This window comes from Candoia aspera, chromosome 1 (genome assembly GCF_035149785.1).
Source record: "Candoia aspera isolate rCanAsp1 chromosome 1, rCanAsp1.hap2, whole genome shotgun sequence".
NCBI classification, from domain to species: domain Eukaryota; kingdom Metazoa; phylum Chordata; class Lepidosauria; order Squamata; family Boidae; genus Candoia; species Candoia aspera.
In genome coordinates this window covers 131,848,377-131,869,890 of record NC_086153.1, presented here as the reverse complement: position 1 = coordinate 131,869,890, position 21,514 = coordinate 131,848,377, and the positions used below count along the sequence as shown (strand labels likewise).

Genomic DNA, 21,514 nt, shown 5'->3' with positions numbered 1-21,514 from the left:
GAATCTCTGGCATACCCTGGCAGTGACTAAGGTCCATCCTTCTATAGGTGATGGGCTGTGAATGCATCTATGTGGAGCGGGGCTGTAGGGACAAAGTGGGGATCCTGCTTATATGTCACCTAATTTGTCATATGGCAGGGATTGTTAGCCAGACAGGAAACACAACTAGATGAGCTAATTCTACTTTATTGTAAGGCTACATTAACAGAATCTTGCAAGTCTGAAAGTACAAATCTCCCACCCTCCCTATTTACCACCTGAGTAATTACAATGGGTCCTTCCTAAGTTTCTTTCTCTGGCCATTACTCTGTTGTGGACTCCTTTCTTTTTTATCTGATTGTTTCCTAGGTGGCATCTCTTTTCCCCATCTTCCAAGGTCACCCTCACATTCCATCACAGGGATCATTCCTGGGCTATTGGACCTCATCAGATAGCTGGTGCTGGAATCTACAGCTGTCAGTGCTAGGGCAGTTCAGTTTCCATGTCCTACGGAGGTGTGGGAAAGCTCAGAAATTTATGGTCTCCAAGGTCTTATCTGATCTGATCCATACTGGCATCCATGTACATATGTCAGGAGACCGAGCAAAGAACCATGCTGAGCCGATGTTCTGATTCTAGTTCTTTATTGTTCTAACCATTAAACATAATCTTGCCAGACTAAACCTATCTTCACTAACCTAAAGGTAAATACCTTGGGAACTCTAAGGCAGGGCTACTCTAACTCTGTTTGTCTGCTGGCCAAGGCTCTCAAGGCTGTGAGAATGCTTATCACCTTGGAATGTGCTCCCTCCTTCCTCTGACCCAAAATCCATCACATCACCCCCCGCCCCCTTTCAGGGACACATTCCATTAGTGTTCACCTCAGAGCAGTTGGCATGTGGTGGGGAGTGGGGGTAGCCAAAGGAATTATATTGAGAAATTAGAAAAGTGATATTATTCCAGACATTAAGAATTGGCTCTTAGAAATGTGTAACATCCATTCTGGAAAAAGCAAGGTTTTCTACTAATCAAAGGATGAAGGAATAGTTTTTTTGCTAAAGATTTTATGATGTTTTACAGTAATACAGTGGTTTCATTAGATCAACTTTTATTTTTTATCCTTTGTATCTGGTTATAATATAGTTTGACACAATGATTTGGTTTGGGCTTTACTGCTGATCATGGTTTATTTTGTTTTAATATAATTATTGATGGTTTTATATGTTTGTATATTTGTTTTAACTTGTTTTTAGCTCTTGTGAGCCACCCAGAGTCACTTAGGTGAAATGGGCAGCCAAACCAAACCAAACCAAACCAAACCAAACCAAACTGAACCAAACCAAACCAAACCAAACCAAACCAAACCAAACCAAACCAAACCAAACCAAACCAAAATTAGGATTATATGATTTTTTTTTTGTAAAACAGTAAATATCTATAATCTTAACATATATGCTGGGTCTTTAGTTTTAACTTGAACTTTTTAGTATTGTAAACTGTTAAATATTGTTAATAACTTTAAGGGTTTTTTGGAAGGCGGGTCTTTTCTTCTTTTTATTTTTTTTCCTTATTCCTTAGATCGTTTAGTTTAATTTTGTTATTGTTCTCCATTTTGGTACTCTGTTGATATTTTGTAATCCGTAAATAAAGAATAAAATTTGGAAAAAATAGTTAGAATATACAATCTTGATTTGATAGATAGTTTTATTTCCAAATTAGATAAGTAAATACCACCAATTAGCAACATGATTTTTTTCTCTTTCAGGCTTCGATTGATCATTCTTGTTAGCTACTGATAAACAGTGTACTTTGTTTTTTTGCACCTAAGTACTTGAAAAATGACTGTTGGAACAAAAGCTGCTCTTAATGTGAATGAATATATACTGACCAGGTATTTAACATAGTCCATATGGTCCTTTTTTCCCATTGGAAATGTCCTTTCCTACATTTCAGCATATCTACTACAACATGTGATATTTTAAACCAAACCAGCTAGTAAAGAAGAATGTTTCAGAGTTACCAGAAATTGCCCACCCCCCAAAATCACAAAACTATGGTGAGCTTAAGTATAGTTAAGCTACTGAAGACTGTGTTAAAACATGTTACTTGTAGTATGAAACTTCGTTAGCTACCTTTCCAAAGCTGATGAGAGTTCCTGCTTTTAAGCTCATGTAAATTATACTTTTGCTGTTCCTGAAGGGACAAATTCTCCTTACTTTAAGGGTGTGGTGCATCTCATCAGGCTTTGCACCTTAAAGTAGGGATCTCTGTGTGTACATGTTTGTACATATCTCTGTGTTTTGCCATCCTTTTTAGCAAGCAAATCCTTGGAGTCATTAAAGAGACTATAGCATACTATATTCTTTCTTACCTTGCAATTGATAAACAGTTTATTTATGAAATCATGAAAAACAAACTGTTGAATTCAGCCTAAATTATGATGACTCAATTTTTTTTTAAAAAAAGCAAATCTATATAAGCTTCTTTCTCATATGCTTAAAAACTTGTTTTTTGTCAACTGTTCCCATACACAGGAAAGGGCTATCCAAATAATACAATTGATAGAGCAGATTTCGTTGACAGCCCACATAAATGAGTGTACTCTGAAGCACTTTGAAATACTCTGGAGTCTTTTTTCATGAAGAATTTCTACATGATTGCAGAATGTATATCCTGATCCAATTCACTTTTGAAAGATTGAAGCAAGGTATTCCATAGTTTCTTTAATTTAACCTTTCCAATTCATTCAGTTAATAACCTTGTCTCAAACAATCATGTTTCCTGATTTAGAATTCTGAAATGTTTTGAACAGGAATTCCATAGTACCTTCTGAGTGGAATTTCCAATCATACTTAGTCAAGTGTTTGCTTCATAAATAAAATATGTATTTTGAGTTATTTTCGTAACCTAGAACTACAAATTACAACTGTGGTGAGATGATTTGGGTTTTTTTATTAGCATAGATAAATGTATTGTTACATTTAACATACAGCTATTACGTGGGGGAAGGCAGTGGCAAACCATTTCTATAACACTGTCAAGAAATATCAACATAGATGCAATCACCAAGAGTTGAGTTTTAACTCAAGGACATCTTTATCTTTACCTAGACAAATAGATTTTATCAACTGAGGGCAATAATTACTGAGAATGCATAAAGTTTAGAGAGGGAATTTAACTCTTTTTGCTGTCCTAATGCAAACTGGCCCTTTCAAACTGCTGTTTGCAATGAAAAAAAATACCTTATAGGCTAGTTGGTCTTTGAACTATTTTCTATTCATTGAATTGCATTCATTATGAATTCTTCATAATGAATGCAATTCAGTAACCCATGGACCCATCTTATGTGCCACTTAAAATAAAAGTATAGGTTTTACAATCTCTTATTAAGCTGCATAACAGAAGTGAATTGCTTGATATCAAAACTCCCAAACATTTGACTTAAATGAAGCCTGCTGGAAGCATCTTCTCTTAAACAAATATTCAGCTCCTTTACATAATATAGTCTCACAGAGATATGAAAACAAAAATGGATAGTCAACAGGAGGAGGAGGAGGAAGATTGAACATCTCAGAAAATATATTCAGCTTTTGAAACCCCATAAAATGAATACAGTTATTACAAAGACTGATTGTTTGTCAATGCCACCATCCAAGATGCGTACTAAGATTACTTTGATGAGATAGACAGGGATCTTGGGCTCACGAAGTTATGAAGTGATACTATGGGGCCCTCTTGTGACCTGGATACTTTCTGAGTTGGGCCAGGCTTTTGAACTAGTGATTCTTCATGGGATTAGATTTATTTATTTTTGTTTATTAAATTTATAGGCTGCCTTTCCTCTAGGAGCTCAAGGTACCATGCTCTGCACTTCCTCTACCAATCCTTTTCCCCCCAGTACTGTTGTGAGGTAGGTTGGGCTGGAGGTGAATAACTGATGAAAATCATTCATTAGCCTCTTTGGAAAATTCTATTCTTGCTTATTCCTATTAGGATTATGCCACATGTCAGTACTGGAATAACTGTGAAACAAGAAACAGTAAGTCCCTCCAACTAAATACTGTGCCTGAAGCAATCCATTTATATAGGAAAGCAAGCAGCTTTTTCATCTGTGCCAATTCTGCATGTAAGAAAAAAATACTGTATAACCTCCTAATAACCTATAACTAACCATTGTCCATTGTAAGGCAAATATATTTAATATTAGAGAATACAAGACAAATAGTTCAAAGAGTGAAAGTTTTTTCATTGTCTTTTCATCCAGGCTCCAGCCCTCAGAGACCATAACATTTTTCCATTGGCCAATTAGTCATAGCAGTAACACCACCTTGAGTGAGAGAGAGTTGCCTCCTACCTTGAAAGAAGTACCCCACCTACTCAAGAAGCCATTGCTCAACTTAACTGTTTTAGATAGCTATTCACTAGTCTTCAATTAAAAAGGAAGAATAGGGTTGGATCACAATTACAAAGAGTCTTGAATGAAATGGATTATCTGGAGTTTCCGTAGTCAGGATTCAGGCTTGGAGGTGGGACCGAAACCCCATTAGTTCTGCTTGATCTCTTAGTGGCCTTTGGTGTCAACCATGGTGTCCTTCTGCAAAGGCTGAGAGAGGGAGGCCCTGTTTCGTAGTGGTTGTCCCCCTTCCTAAGGGTTGCTTCTAGTTGGTGGTAGGGAGACAGGGAGGAACAATCCCTAGGGAGCTTCATTATGGGGTGCCAGAGTGCTTGCTCCATTCTCCCCTGATGTTTTTAACATGAAACCACCAGGAGAGGTCATCTGTAAGCACAGGATGAGGTATCATCACTTTGCTGTTGATACCTAGTTATATGTGTAAGCTGGGCAGGAGATGCAGTAGAGGAACTGACCTAGTGACTAGAGGCTTTTAGGGTCTGGATGGGGAGAAACAGTCTTAGACTTAATTGTAGCAGGATCGAATGCTATGGATTCATAAGCCAAATATAGTCCATCTTTGATATTTGCTGGAGCTACATTCCCCTATATAATTGACTTATTCCCCTATATAGCTGGGCTCAGACCCAGAGTTCCTTCCTGAACATCATGTGAAGGTGTGGCCCAAGGGTCTTTACATAATGACATCTGGTGTTCCAGTTGTGGCCATTTCTGGAACACAGAGTTTGCTCTCGGTTACTTATACCCTTGTCACCTCACAGTAGACAATTGTAATTGACTTTACATGGTCCATAGTCCATAGTAAGGACCACCCACTTAACTCTACTACTGTGGGACCTAAATAAATAAATAAATAAATTGGTGGCCAGTCAGCTTTCAGGTGCAATTCAAGATACTGGCTATCACCTTTAAAGCTCTACATGGCTTAGAGCCTGGATATCTTCAAAACTGTCCTTTCTGAGTTATATCTGTCAATCTGGGAAGATATAGTAGGAGGAGCTTACTGATTGTCTCAAATCTGAGGAAATGCCATTTATAGGGATCTCAAGCTCAAGCTTCTCAGTGATGCCTCCTATAACTCTCACCCCCTAGACTACTGTCAAGCTATAAAAAGTTCTGGATGTTAGTTTCATTAGTACTATTGGGTTTTTTTTTCACAAAGAGTCCTGTTTAAAATTATTTTTAATTGTAAGCTGCTTGGAGTCTTCAGAAATGAGGGGCATGTAAGCTGAAGCAAAAAATAATGAACAATAAATAATTATGCTTGCTGCAGAATTAGTTTATAATTTTTTTCTTTTTCTCATCTTCTTTATGATCTGTGGTCAGTGCAAAAAAGGGGGACCAGGTAACTGGGAACTTGCATCACTTGAATATGGATCTGGGTCACTGTGTTTAAATGACATATTGATGCAGATATATGAAGCAGTCTCCTGAACGTTTAGCAGCAATACTTCTAATGCATCAGTTTAGCACTAATTGCTATGTATCTTCTTAAAATAACTTCATTTATTAATTCAATCTGAAATATACCTTGATAAACAGCTTTGAATCCAGGTGAGCCAATGCTGTCATCAGACTGTAGATGGAGCCACATCTGGTTGCTCATACTTACAATAAGATCAGGAACACTGGAGCCAGTCAGGCTGCAGAGAAACAATAGAATAGAATCATACACAGTTTTATTTATTTGTTTGCTCGTTTTTTGCAGGATTTATATGGCCATCTATCTCATACAAGGACTCTAGGCATCTCACAACAATCCATAAAACATAGTTAAAAACAATGGTACCCTTCTATCCAGGCACAAGACCAAACATGTGCCATTTTGGGCTTTAAAGGTAATAACCGGCACCTTGAATTGCAACCCAGAAAGCAACTGGAAGCCAGTGCAGCTCACACAGCAGTGGTGTTACTCGGGTGAATCATGGGGCATCCAAAACTGCTCATTGCCTTCCAGAAGTTGCAGCTTCTGGAAGATATTCAAGGGCAGCCCCATGTACAGCATATTGCAGTAATCCAAACAGGAGGTGACTAATTTTACCATGTCATATATGCACAACAGTCTTTTTGTTTTATCCTTGAATTTCAAACTTATTCTGGAATTACAATTCCATCGATTAATTTTATATTCTACGTTGTAAAAGTCTAAATCAGAAACTGGCATATGTTGAAAGAGAACTCATCTAGAAACTTGTGAACTTGTGATTATCAATAATTATGTAGGTAGACAAAGCAGTAACAATTTTTTTTCTTCAGAAAATCACATTCTGTCATCCAAGAGAACAGAAATGAGGCAATAATTCGTTAAATTTCTCTGTAAGTTTTTACCTTTTTATATTATGTATACTGATCTCATGAACATATTTATTATATAGAAATCTCTCCCAGAATACTTTTTAACTTATGTTGCATCATGCCAGAAGTGCCTTAAAAGTCTACCAGCAAACCCAGACCCTATTAAGAGAGAGGTCACTGTTTCTGCCAGAAAAAAAAAAAAAAACCCAAAATGAATTGTACCCAATATTAGTGTAATCAGTAAATGATTTACTATTGACGATCATTCGGTAAGTGCATGAGAGCCAGTCTGGTCTAGTGGTTAAGGTGCTGGGCTAGAAACCAGGAGTCTGTGAGTTCTAGTGCCCGCCTTAGGCACAAAAGCCAGCTGGGTGACCTTGGGCCAGTCACTTTCTCTCAGCCCAACATGGTGCAATGTAGACTAGCCTCCTTGTGGTACACCCCAGGCAATGTGACTTGTCATGGCTAAATAGTGTACACATCTGGCTGCTGGACCTCACAAGGATTTCCCAGCAAGAAAAAGCAGCATGTACACCAAACTGCTATGCCATATGATTAAAAAAAAAAGGTAAGTCTACCACCTTTTGAAAGGTTAGACACTCTTTGAAAGTACAGGTCAGATTCCAGGTCTAATGTTCCCTTACAAGTCAATGTCCTTCCATTTTTTTAAAAAAAATGTAAGATAAAAAAATGGTAAATGCTTTGTTATAAAGTGCAAAAGAAATGCCAAATAATAGAGATGTCTTGTATTCTTTGGTATGGAATTGGTTAAAAAAAAACTTGAGTGCAAAATATTCACCACCATAAAGAATACTTTGGATAACTGAGTGAAAGTTTAAAATGAGAAATGAATCCTATATAATTACATGAATCTACTGGATTTGGAGGGTCTGATTGTTTAGGGAAGATTCAATGTATCAATGTCCACTACATTTAATTATATTATTATCTTGTTGTGAAATACAAGTTTGTTAAATTCTGTTTGAGATGTCTCAATGAGATGTTCTATGCTAAAAGGGCAATATGATACATCTCACTGAGGTGAAAAGGCAAAATAATTTCATCTGAAAAACACTTTTCATGGCCTGAATAGACTCCTTTGCCCATGCCAAATGCATTCTCATTTGACTGCAAATCATTTATTTTTCAACTTAACATATACACAGTTGTTTTAAAAAGTCAAAAGAACAGAAAATGTCCTTGCACAGGAAGGAATGTGAAAAAATATTTCTTCGTAAAATATTTCAATCCCCAAATAGTCTACTCCCCACTGAAATGGGCATTTCCAGGTATTCTGGAAGTACTCTGATTGAAACAGCTCATTTTGAGGTAGAGCAGCCCGCTTTTAGAATGTCACAATTCACAGTTAGAACATTCTAGGACAGTGAACATCCCTATATTTGTGTTGTCATCAACAGCCAACAAACCACTTCTGGGCAAAGCTGATTCTATAGACAAACAGAAAAGCATCTTTCATGACCCTGTTCCCTTAAAAGACATTGTATAAGGCACATGCATTCGCATAATAAGCTCACCACTGAAATTGAACATCAGGATACATCTAAACTTTTGTTCAAAATCAGCAATAGAGCTAGAAAGTTATTAAGAATAAAGAGACATAATTTCTGTTCACATTTTGATTGGTACAATATTAGAAAAGTATTTAGGATGCTTGTAATTTTTCAAAGATTCTATTGAATCTACATAAATGTTTTTATTCACTGACAGTACTTTTGGGACAAAAAGCATTGTCTCTGTAATCTAAGGAATTAGAAAAGGAAGCAAAATAGAATTTCCAATGAATAATGTAATGCACTTACACATATAACACCGTTCTTGTATCTCCTACTTTACCAGCATCTCCTACTGTAAGGGTGTCATATCCTCTTTCCAGCTCAAATTCTTCAAAAGCAAGCTTTATGACCTATTAGAATTAGAAAAGTATACTTCAATCAATTCAATGCTTCTCTAAAAGAGTGAGTGTCTCTAAAAAGTAATTGGATTGAATTAAACACTGTGATGCAGGGAAAAGAAAAATGAATTATTGTACATAACCTTCTGCCCTTTTTGTTCTTACTGGTAGCTTAAAGTCACTTCTTCCTTGGTACCTTTTTCTTTTGTGCAGAAAGCACCCTAAAGAACCAAGAAACTCTGGCATGTATAGTAACCAGAAAGTCACCGTATCTGTGCTTCAAAGCCAAACTACTTTAATGGCATAGCTTTAGAAAGCTGATTGGGGCAATAGCTCACTGTTTCAAATGTGAGTTCAGCAAATTCTAAAAGTTGTGCATACTTCACAAAGTGACTACTTTATAAAGTGACTTCATGTGATTATGTGCCATCAAGTTGTTTTTGACTCCTAGAGACCACATTGATTTTCTCCATGACCATCTTTCTTTAACCTGTACTTTCAAGGCTCCCAACGTTACATTGGTATATTCATTATCACTGTAACTGCGTCCATCCACCTTGCTGCTGGTTGTGTTCTTCTACTCTTTATTTCCACCTTTCCTAGCATTAGAGCATTAGAATTGGGTCTTTGCATAATGTACCCGAACTAGGATAATTTGAGCCTTGTCATTTGTACCTCGAGCAAGAACTCAGGCAGTCCATGGTATTCTCAGGAGTCTTCTCCAACACCAAAGTTCTTTGCATAAAATATCATCAGCATTTAATCTCTTTTTCTCTCCTCATCAGCCAAGTACAGTCTACCCATCCCTCTAAGGGCTGAAGTTGATGAGATGGAAGCAAGTGCAACTCTGATCACTGAAAGCTTTTGTATAAACATTGAAGTGCATTGCAGTCTCAAGGGTGGGAAAAGGAAAGAATACTGTAGTAAAATGTTCATGAATTTGAAAGGCAGAAGGAAAAAGCCTAATATTTAAACCCACTCTGTCGATGGATAATCTTCTGCATATCCAGGTTTTTTTTTTTCTTTTCTAAATAAAGCAACATATCTAGCAGTATCAAATTCATGATATTTCTCTTGTTAGCTAAGTTCCTAAATGTATGTCTGAATTTCTCAAAGAATAGAGATTTATAGCTATGCCTGATAATCCCCACCACTATACATGGTTCCTTACACAGTATCTAGTAAGGATTCTCACACGGAGGAAGAAAAAATCCACTTGAGTCAATATAATTCTGGGAACACAAAGTATGAGCAACAAGAATAAAAAAAGTCCATTGATACTTTGCATATACTTTCAGGCAATTACTGTGTACTTTATTGACAGTCAGGATCAGAAACTGTACACACACAAACAAATGTTAACCATCAAACAATTTTTTCACTTATTTTATTGCAGATATACTGGTGACATGTGGTAAATTAATTGGATACATCATCCCTGTCCACCAAATTGGTTCTTTCATTGTACAGAATATCAGAGGGATCATCTGGGGTCATACTTTCTATCTTTATTTAGCTACATAAAATGGTTAAAGGTGGAATAACCAAATTCCTTTGGGGAATGTCCATGCTAATAACCCCCAGTTTTGAATCTAGAAAGTTCGGTGTCTTTTAATATATAGCTGGATAGATATATAAATAATATAAATTCTTCTCTGTTGCTCACATCTCTCTCTCTCCCTGATTTTGTCTACCTTTTATCCTTTTTTAACACACACACACACACACACACACACACACACACACATATGCTGATGTATCTAATGAATAAACAGAGCCAATTTGGTGTAGTGGTTAAGGTACCAGGCTAGAAACCAGGAGACTATGAGTTCTGGTCCCACCTTAGGCACAAAGCAGCTGGGTGACCTTTGGCCAGTCACTCTCTCTCAGTCCTGGGAAGGAGGCAAGGGCAAAATGGGACTAAAATTAAATATAAAAGAGACCAAACTAATGACAACAGGTACAAAAACCAGCTTTAGAATTGACAATGAAGACATCAAAATGTCAAAATGGTATATAGCTTCTGTCTTTTAGGATCAACAGTAAAGAAGCAAGCAGTCAAGAAATATGCCCTGACTAGTACTTGGTAGAGCAACCATGATGCTGTAATATGTCTATATGTACAAAGATCAGAACAGTGCAAGCCATGGCATTCCCTGTGATACTCTATGGAAGCGAAAGTTGGACTTTGAAGAAGCAGGATAGGAAAAGTATTGATGCTTCTGAACTTTGGTGTTGGAGAAGATTCCTGAGAGTACCATGAATTGTCAAGAAAATAAACAAAAGTTTCATTGAATAAATCAACCCAGAGTTCTCACTGGAAGCACAAATGACCAGGCTAAAATTATCCTACTTCCACACATTATGTGAAGATCTAACTCTCTGGAGAAAGCTCTAATGCTGGGAAAGTGGAAGGAAAGAGAAGAGCACAACCAAAAACAGGGTGGATGGACTCAGTTACAACGGCAGTGGGTACACTGTTGGGAAACCTGAAAGAACAGGTTAAGAAACAGATTGGCATGGAGAAAATTTGTATGGTCACTAAGAGTTGACACTGACTTCATGGCACATACTCAATTTTTCAACAGATTTAATAGTTATATCAGTAAATTGCATTTAAAGAAGAATAATGGAAGTTGAATAATACATATTTTTACTTTCTCATATCCCTAAGTGGGGGCGGGGCACTACTAATAACTCAAAAAATAATTTATGACAAAATTATATTAAAAAATATGAAAAAAATAATTTGAAAAGTAAAAGTCAGCTCTTGCTACAATCAAAATATTTATATTAATTAAGAAAAACGGTAGGGAATATGTTACATAACATAATAAGATTTATCTACTTTTAGGATGAAATCATACAGAATGCCTTAAATCCCAGAATGCCTGGATTAAAAGCAAGCATGGCTCTTCTACCTGCTCCTCAGCTGGTTCTCTTTGTGCTATATACACCAACATAACATACATTCTATCATCTGTCTTCATTGGCCTTCACACACCCACACCCCCCCTCCTAACTACTCACATTCCTAACATTCAATTTATTAACTCACCTCTTTCCATCAATTTAACTGTTGTTTTACATTCTACATTTAACTAACAACTTTTTGTAAAGAAGTATGTTTTAGAAGTGTTACAGTGGTTTATTATGTTGCATCTAATGAAATGAATTCCAAATAGTTTTAATCTACTAAATTAATTTGAAATATACTCAAATTTTAGGGTTTCAGAAGGAAAACTGATGGAAAACAAGCCTTTTTGGTGGATTTGACCTCTGACATTAAAGCTGAATAAAAATTGCAGAAAATGTACAGTGTAATATTTTATGCTGGTGCTGCAGCTAAAATAATCTTATCATACAACACCAACAGTTAATTTGACAAAGTCTTTTTGTAAGTTTATAGCTTTAGAGTTCCATTTAACAGGGTAAAGAGCTCTTTGCCATATAAAAAAGAAATGAATTGAACACAGTTATTATACTATTACCAGTTCAGTTCTACATATATTCAGATACTATAAATCATATTAAGAAAAGAAAGCTTTAAAATGTTTCCTGATTCTGATTGTAACTAATATAGAGCAAATGGAGTAATCTAAAATAAGCCACATTAAAAAAAATGATGGCAAATTAACCGACAGACCAGCTAGTTGCAAGCTGTTTCCTGACTATTTTAAATGGCTCTGAAAAGAGAGAGAACATTTATCTGATGGCCTGTGTGTTCTTTGCAATATATTTCCCCTCCACTCGATTCCCTGTCATTCCATAAATAGTATTGTTCAATGTTGATCTTATGAACAGCCATAGATGTCACAAGATACTCGTGCTAAATTTTAATGATCCAAACAGGTCACAATGATTTATGCATTTCACTGAAAATAAATACACAAAGTTGCTTGAATGGCAACAGGCTTTAGCTTTCTTTTTCTTTCTCTTTTTTTCTAATACTCTCTGATTAGTTGTTAACCCGGGACAATAAATGGTTGGATGTCATAGGCTCATACTTTGTAATTTTGAACAGATTTGCACAGACATATAACTAGAGTTAAATGAGAATCTGCACCTGGGTAAATCACAGCTGTGATGAGACATATACTAGCAGACTCCAGTGGAACACCTCTTCTGTTCCAACACTGAATTTATAGAGCATATTTTCCCACATGTGTACATATAAACAAACACAGAGAATACTATTTTCCATAAGTATACCTACGTATTTTAGAGCTATACACAGTATTTTTATACATAATGGTACATGGTTACAAATGCCATATGGGTATTTTCTTCATATTTGGAAATTTTACACAAGGTAAGACTATATTAAAAGAATTTTGACAGCATAACTTGCCCTGTCCCAGCCCAATCACATGCAATACACCTGGGAGGCAGCTGTAAAACTTTACTGAGAAACTGGTGAGGTAAATTTGTGAGGTAATGAACAGGTGGCAAAGCAGTGAGAGCGCAAATGCACACACAATATAGAAACAAGCCATCAAAAGTCCCGTGAGCTTGCCTTAAGGGAGTTTTCACATTCAAACAAGATTAGTCAAGCGAGTCCAAGAGTCAAGAGTCAGGTCACGAGGTTTCTGATCAGGAGTCAAGGCACATGGAGTCCAGTAAGCAGACGGTTGTCTCCAAAGATCGGTCTGGACTTGCGGCTCCCTTTTTATAGGGGCAGACCTGGGTGGAGCTTATTAAGGAGGGAGGGGCTGCTTTCTCACATGTAGCCTCGCCGACCTCTGCTGCTCCTCCATGCTTTCTGCTCTCCTTTCTCGAGCACTGGGAGGGGGCGGCAGCTCTGAGTCTTCGTCCTCACTAACCAGCAGCACCTGTGCCTGCTGCTTGCTGACCAGCCCCACCTCCTCAGACTGCTCAGGCGGCCATTTATCTAGAGCTGTCTGCTCGCCCTCCAACCCTACATGAGGGGCTGGCCACCTGTCCTCGTCATCTGACTCTGACTCCGAGCCTGAACCCCCCATGGACTCCAAACCCGAGCCCCCCATGACATAACTGTAGAATATATAAACCTGAAACATACACAAAGTTTAACTGAAGATATAACTTCTGCTTGTGGAATAACTTCCATTGGCAGCAAGTGTAACAGGCAGTTCTACAAAGTATTTTCTTCTTTAGAATTTGCTTCCCAAACTTTCCATTACAGCATACTAAAATTATATCCAGCACAAATTAATTTTTAAAGAAAACTTGCTGTGGTTGCATAAAAGTGCTACATTTGTTGTCATATTAATAAAGCAGTCAGACCAAAGCCTCTATTTAGTGGGGAAATATAAAACTAGTCCTCAGAATTAAGTAATGCATCTTTTATCTCAGAGCAATAACAAATTAAGATACTACAATGAGTAATTCTGCAAATCGTATTATGATACAAAACATAGAATTTAATTGGGAAAAGTATACCCCATGTCATTCCCAGTTAATAATAATTATAAATAATATTTAGCATATGAACTGGTATCTTTACTACAGACTAAAAAAAATTCTAATAGGAAATCAAGGTGCCTTTCAGTATCACTGCACAAAAAACCCCTGTCCAGACCATGAGTTCTTGTCCTACCCTAGGCATGAAATCAGCTGGGTGACTTTGGGCCAGTCACCCTCTTTCAGGTCTAGAAAACAGCCAAGGGCAAAATACCTCCAAAAATCTTGCCAAGAAAACTGCAGTTAACTAGTCCAGGTAGTCACCAGGAATCAATAATGACTTGAAAGCGTTAGAATGAAGCCAAAGAACAACAAAAATGTGTTTGTCTATGTATTTACAGAATTTAAATAGACACCTATATCAATCCTATGACCCTGAACAGTTCACAATACAAACATATAAACAAGAAATAATAAAACAATGTTAACACAAAGCTGGGGCTCCTAAAAACTGTAATCTAATCAAACCATATATGGTTTGGCTCTACTAATAGCCTGGCCCCAACACCTCAGGAAAAAAGTTAGGTCTTCAAGACTTTCCAGAAGTCTAACAAGGTTGAGGTCATTCCGTCCTATAAGGCAGGCACCATGATAGAGAAGACACACTCCCTAGGACCCACTAGATGGCAGTTATAGAGAAGGTACCTGGAGCATGTCCACCTTGTTGGATCTGATGGACCTTTCAATTGCCCCCAGAAGCCTAATGGAAGACAGGACAGCTCACAAAGCAAAGGTATTACAAGGGTGTACCAGGCTGCACCAAAACTGATTGTGTCATAGCACTTTGGACCAACTGCAGCTTCTGATTGCTCCAAGTGCAGCCCCATCTAGAGTGCATTTCAGTAGTCCAAGTGAAATTAAATCATAAGCAACTGAGAGCAGAGCCTTCTGTTCCAGGAAGGGATACAGTTAGTGTGCAAGAGGAAGTTGTGCAAAGGCCCTACTGGTCAGGGCTGCCACCTGCTCATTGAGCAGAAGCTGTAAGTCCAGAAGGTGCACCAACTTGGGGGGAGTGCAATCCCATTCAGAATCAGATAGAACATTCCCAGATGGGGGGGGCACTAAAACCCAAAAGCTACTTGGTCTTGCTAGGGTTGTGTTAAAGCCTGTTCTTCTCCATCCCCCACAACTTCCAGGCACTGGGGAAAAAAACCTTGACAGCATCACTTGGGCAGCCAGAGCAGAAATGTACAACTGAGCATCATCAGAATACTGATGGTATTTACCCTATACTGATGGATAGGGTAAGGATTTCTATGACCTAAAAATGTTAGAAATATGCAAGCATTTATGAACTTAAAACCATTTAAATATGACCAATTAAACTATGACTTTTAAAGCAAAAATATGACTTTACTATTTTTCTGAAATTAGCACCCAATTTTAAAAAAATCTGTGCTTACACACACACACACACACACAAATTAAAAAGTTTATTCTTCACTTCCAGTGCAGAAGTGCTATTATTGAAGGAATCAAATGAATATTTTGAGAGTAAAATGGTCATCCCTGGAGTAGTTTTCATTAACAGCAGAATTGCATTGGATGACCACGTGCATCTTAAGGTTATCAAACTCAAAACTCCTTCTGTTGTCCACTAGTATGTTCTTGTATCTGGAGAAACTCCATTCGACATCACAAAAGGTTATAGGAACAAATTTGGAAAAATCAAACTCATCTGGAGAAAATTCTGGCTTGAAGTCTTCAAATTTTGCTTCTAGTCCATTTAGGACGTTACTTATTTTGCAAAGTGTTGAATAACCTGGATTAGATTGCAGCACTCTTTGCAGTTTATCACTAATTTTTTCAGCCACTTTCCCCTTTGCTCACTTTAAATCACTCTCAGTTTGTTTTACAACGTTCAGTGCACCATTAAGTTCCATTCCTACAGTTTCAAGGCAAGTGATTGCTCTTGATAATCCACTGAAGTTAGATCCTATATGTGCTAAGTTTCCAGCCAAGGTTTCAGAAGAGGAATCTTATACAATCTTGAGGGAGGAAGATTCACAGCAGTCAAATTCTTTAACTATCTGCCACAAGGAAACATAATTTGTGAAAAAATACATAGCTGCATCCAGCCAAGTCCCCCAACACGTCACGACAGGTTGGGGAGGTACAGCCAAAGTAGGAGCAATTTCTTTGAACTTTTGTACTTGAAGTAGAGCTTTAATGAACATTTTTTCCCGTTTGAAATTATCTTATCTACATCAGGATAGTTGCTTTGAATCTCTTTGGCCACTCTGTGTAAACCATGTGCAAGGCATGTGATATGGATCATTTTTGGATAAATAAGTTTAAGTCCCTTGGCTGCTTTAATCATGTATGGAGTGGCATCTATTACAAAGAGGATATTTCCCCCTTTTACACCATCCAGCCATAGTAATTTCATAGAATCGTCAAAGAGCATAGCAATAGTGGAATTGTTTACTTTTTGTAGAGTTTCACATGTTAGAAGAAACACTTCACCAGGCTTGTCACATTTCAGAGTACCAATAATAACACTGGCTACATATCTTCCATTTACATCACTTGTTTCATCTATTGAAACCCATATCTTATTGTTGTCAACAGCAGATCTTATCTTTTCTAACACATCTTCATAGCAGGCAGAGATGTAATTTTTCCTTACAGTTGATTCATTTGGAACCAGGTGACTTCTCCAAAAAATGCCTGAGGCTACCACTATCTAATTTCCTTAAGGGAATATTTGAAGTAACCATCATTGTACAGAGATCCGTTCAAAATTCTGACTGGGTATTTGATGAACCTGCAGTTGAAGAAGAAGCTCTCTCGAAAAGGAGATGTTTCCTGTTCTCAGTGAAGGTAACTCTTGCTAAACAACTCTTGTGTTTCACGGTATAACAATATTGTTGGATATTAAAACACTTTTGGACTGATACCTTAACTTCACACAATTTACCAAACAAAATATCACCACTACTACTGAAAATCTGCTCCCCAAATTTTTGAACAAGACGCTGTAATTTCACACTCGCTGAACATCTACTTTCAGGCATGTTGAAATCAGATTGCAGCTCTCACGTGACTCCACCACCTCGAACACACACATACACACCTGAGCTGGGGAGCAAATGAGAAAAAGAACAATAAATAAGCAAATTCTCACTCTTTTTTTCAGGCCTGGTCAGGGGAGAAGCCTCTGCCTGCTGAAGTCATTTTAAAAAAGGTTTCTCTCCTTCTCTTACACACACACCCACACACACACACACAGAGCTCTGAGTTGGGAAGCAAATAAGAAAAGAAAAAACAGGCAAATTCTCACTTTCTTTGCTGGAGGGTTGCCAATGACCAAAATATGGCCAAAATATGACGTTTGTTACAAAATTAAGCAGAAATATGACCTAACACCTTTAAAAAGTCAAAATATGACTTTTCAGGCAAAATAAAAAGCATCTAATTCTTACCAGATTACTCTAAAACATGTTTTAACTTACTTATAAATTCAAATAAAGGTTCCAGAAAAAGTATCACATGTCATAGAAATCTTCACCCTGCTGATGGATAACCCACCCACTGGTTTCATGTAGATGTTAAAAAGAAGAGGGGAGATGGTCAAGTCCTGGGCCACCCAAGTTGCAGAGGGGACTGAGGCTGCATCTCTCCTTTTCCCCAATAATGACTGGAACTGGTCCTGGAAGAAGGAGAATCACTGCAGAACAATGCCTCCCATTCCTAACACCCTGAGCTGGTCCAGAAGGATATCATGATCAGCAGTATCAAAAACTGCTGGGAAATCCAGGAGGACCAGGAGGGACATACTACCCCAGTCCTGTACTTGCCAGAAGTCATCCAATGAAGTCTCAGTAGCTTGGTCTAAGCCTAGCCTAAAAGGGTGTAAATTTCCAAGACCTTTGAAGCTGTAAGCTTACCACCCTCTCCATACCCAAATGACCCTTTAATTTCCAAATAAAAAAGAACCAGAGAATGTAGAAAAAATATGAACACCTTTTGAAGACAGCATTATTTTTTTTCCACTGACTTCATCACTGACTTTTATTAATATGGATTAGCTGATTATGTCAAATATACCATTAAAAGTTATATTTAATCATCCAGCTCAAAAGTGGCTGCGTTCTTTATGATTGTTGTAATATGATTTTGCTTTTTCTTACTTGTTAAATAATGCAGCTTACTTCCTGTTCTTAACTCTGTACTTTTAAAAAAAAAATCATAATACAAATAAAATGTACAGTCTACCTTCATTTTCTGTAAATCTGTTAAGGAAAACTTACTCGACAGAAAAAGGTTATTAAATAAAATGAGACGTTCAATCCACTTAGGTATAACTTTAAAAAAAAAAATCAGCTGTAGTTCAAAATGTCACTGCAGATATTCCAAGTCTATAATGAAGATATTCTTAATTCATCCCGCATAAAATGAATGACCAAATCTGTTTCCTAAAGGCCTCTTCTGGCAATACCTTTAGAATATGGAAATTTATATATGCCCTCGTGACCTCCCGTCTGGACTACTGTAATGCGCTCTACACGGGGCTGCCCTTGAAGAGCATTCGGAAACTTCAATAGGTACAGAATGCAGCTGCACGGATAGTGAATGGTGTTGGGTACTTGACACATGTAACACTACTGCTACGTGAGCTGCATTGGTTGCCGGTATGCTTCCGGGTACAATTCAAGGTGCTGGTTGTCACCTTTAAAGCCCTTCATGGCTTGGGGCCGGGTTACCTAAGGGACCGCCTTCTCCCAGTTGTTTCTGCCCGTCCAATTCGATCTAGTAGGTTGGGTATGCTGCGGGTCCCGTCAGCCAGGGTGTGTCAGTTGCCGGGAACTAGAAGGTGTGCCTTCTCTTCCATACCGCCTGCCCTCTGGAACATCCTCCCTCCAGAAATTAGGATGTCCCCGACCCTGTTGGCCTTCCGTAAGGCCATGAAGACCTGGCTTTGTGCCCAGGCCTGGGGCCTCAGGCATGTGGATGGTCCCATCTCTTGGCTGTATTAACATCCATGCATTGCTCACTTGGCAGCCATGTATATTTATTTTGTATTTATTTTATGTTTTAACTGTTTTAACTGTAATTGTTTTAATTGTTTTATAGTTTTATTGTAAGCCACCCAGAGTCACTCGCTGAGATGGGTGGCTATAGAAATCAAATCAAATCAAATCAAATAAATAAATAAATAAATAAATAAATAAATAAATAAATAAATAAATAAATAAATAAATAAATAAATAAATAAATAAATAAATAAATAAATAAATAAATAAATAAATAAGCTCCCCAACTTGTAACCTCAGATGATCCAGGTAATGAAAAGGAAACCATTTCAATTCCTTCAACATCAGCATTACTACATCAGCACTGGAAAACTACAGGAATGCTACTGTAACAAAAAAGTTTCAGTATGCATACTTCCAAGTGGCATGAGGTGGTACCACCATGCAGTAAACACTTTGAAAAATCCATAAAGCTATTCCAAATAGAGACAAAAACTGTATCACCACCACCACCACCATGCAACATTAAATTTTCTTTCAGCCTTCTGGGTTTTGTACCGTCTTTATTCCATTAACATATGAACATATCTTGACCTTCATAAACGCATTTAAGGTCTAATAGAGAGTGTGTTTCCATGTATTATTTTTTCTGAAAAATGTATTCTGTTTTATATGATATATATCAATTTCCAGTTGTGTTTTGAGAATCAGTATAACATCCTATTGGCACAACAGCAAGCAAAATTAAGATCCTGGGCTGCCCATATTAAAGAAATGGAGAGCTATGGAAGTAAATGGAGCTCAAAGCAAGGTTAGCCTTGCCATCTCAAAAGAATTCTGATAGATTGAGAGTTTACTACAGTGATAAAATGTATTAGTCAGCTATCCACCTGACACCATTCACACCCCCAGTGTTCTCCATACATGGAAATGAAGTTCCAACATTGTACATTGTAAAAGCTCCAAGAGCAGCAGAAAATCTGCCTAATCAGCAAAGTCACCCAATGGAGTCATAAATCAGCTTTTGTGAAGTGATTCAATCTAATCTTTGTTGAACTGAAGCACCCCTTTGAAACTTTGCAGAATCCCAGCAAAGACAAAAATTCCTGTCAGCAAACTCAAAGATCATACATAATGAATATGCAATGACAATATTCAGAAAAAGCTATATTAAAATGTATAGAAAATCTAAGAACACAGTAGTCACAGTTATACCCCAGTGCTGTGATTCATTTAAATTCATTTTTAAAATAGACCTCAGAATTTATAATAATAAATATCTGAACAATTTAACACTTAAGCAAAAGTATCACTAAATAACTATTTAACAAGACAGATGTGAGATGCAGTGCACATTGACAAGTCATTTTTTTTAGAAATGTATCTGTGTGTATGTTTAAAAATGTAAAGATTACAGTATAAACATAACAAATTAAATACAACTCTATTAAGCTCTAAATAAATTTGTGTGTTCATGGTTCCAGAGTTTTGGAAAAATATAAGATTTAAATTGCTGGGAAAGGCAAGATTGAAAGTAGGAATTTAAGGTTAGTAGACAAAACTGTATTAATGAAAAGGAAGTTACTAGAATAGCATTTGACAACCTACTTAAATTTGGCATTCTCCAGATACACTGATAGTAGTGTAACTCCCAGAAATTGGAGTAGGAGGTAAGAGTTCCTACCAGCTTGACCAATGGCCTGGAAAATGTCAGGCTGGGGATGATCAGCATATAGCACTGACAGTACAGTACACATTCTTTGACATTTTAAGAGTAATTCGAAGAAGCAGATGGATGAAAAAGAGGAAACAATGAAACATGATTTTAAAAAGGTAAAGAAAAAAAGGATGATGTTAAATATATTATGTCCCAAAGCTAAACAAGATAATGTCTATATATTTCTAGTTCTTTGTTGATGCTTTAAAAGATGTTGTATTTTTTAAAGGAAGCTGTGAAAGTAGAAAGTGAGATTTGATTAAACAGCAAACATATTTTTATTTTTTTCTAGTTTGAAATACACATGCACTCCATAGTTTACTTAAGAATGTATTTGTGGCTTCTGGGGATCATATATGAAAATGTTATATCAACATAAAAGCCACAGCTATTTTTATGGCATTATTAAAAATGTGGATATTAAAGGTAATATATACACCAACATATCTTCTCTTACACTGAATATATATAAATCTGTATAAGTGGGTAATCTCAAGTAAAACATCATCATAACTGGATAGAGCCACTTGGGGAGTTGCCTGGAGGTTCGGAGGAAGAGTGGACGGTTTGGAGTTGTTTAAACAGACTGCGCACTGGTTTGGCCAGAACTAAAGATTATATGGAAAAATTGGGGTTTCTCCTTGAGGGCAAGGATATTTGCTGCGAATGTGGCAATATTCAAACAACTACCCATCTTTTACAGTGCCCTCCCTTTGGGACTGACATGTACACAGAGTGACTTATTGGTTGGAAACACCTCTGCCAGCAATGTGGCCTGGCAC

General features: G+C 37.2%; 1 protein-coding gene across 1 annotated transcript in view; it reads right to left on the bottom strand.

Moving 5' to 3' along the window:
• CSMD1 (CUB and Sushi multiple domains 1) overlaps positions 1-21,514 on the bottom strand; it is a 1,072,463-nt gene that overhangs the window by 303,491 nt on the left and 747,458 nt on the right. Inside the window, exons 12-13 of the mRNA XM_063298442.1 lie at positions 8,506-8,609; positions 5,921-6,033 (exon numbers count right to left, since the gene is read on the bottom strand). Of these exons, the coding sequence (XP_063154512.1) occupies positions 5,921-6,033; positions 8,506-8,609 (217 nt within the window). The remainder of the gene's footprint in view (positions 1-5,920; positions 6,034-8,505; positions 8,610-21,514) is intronic.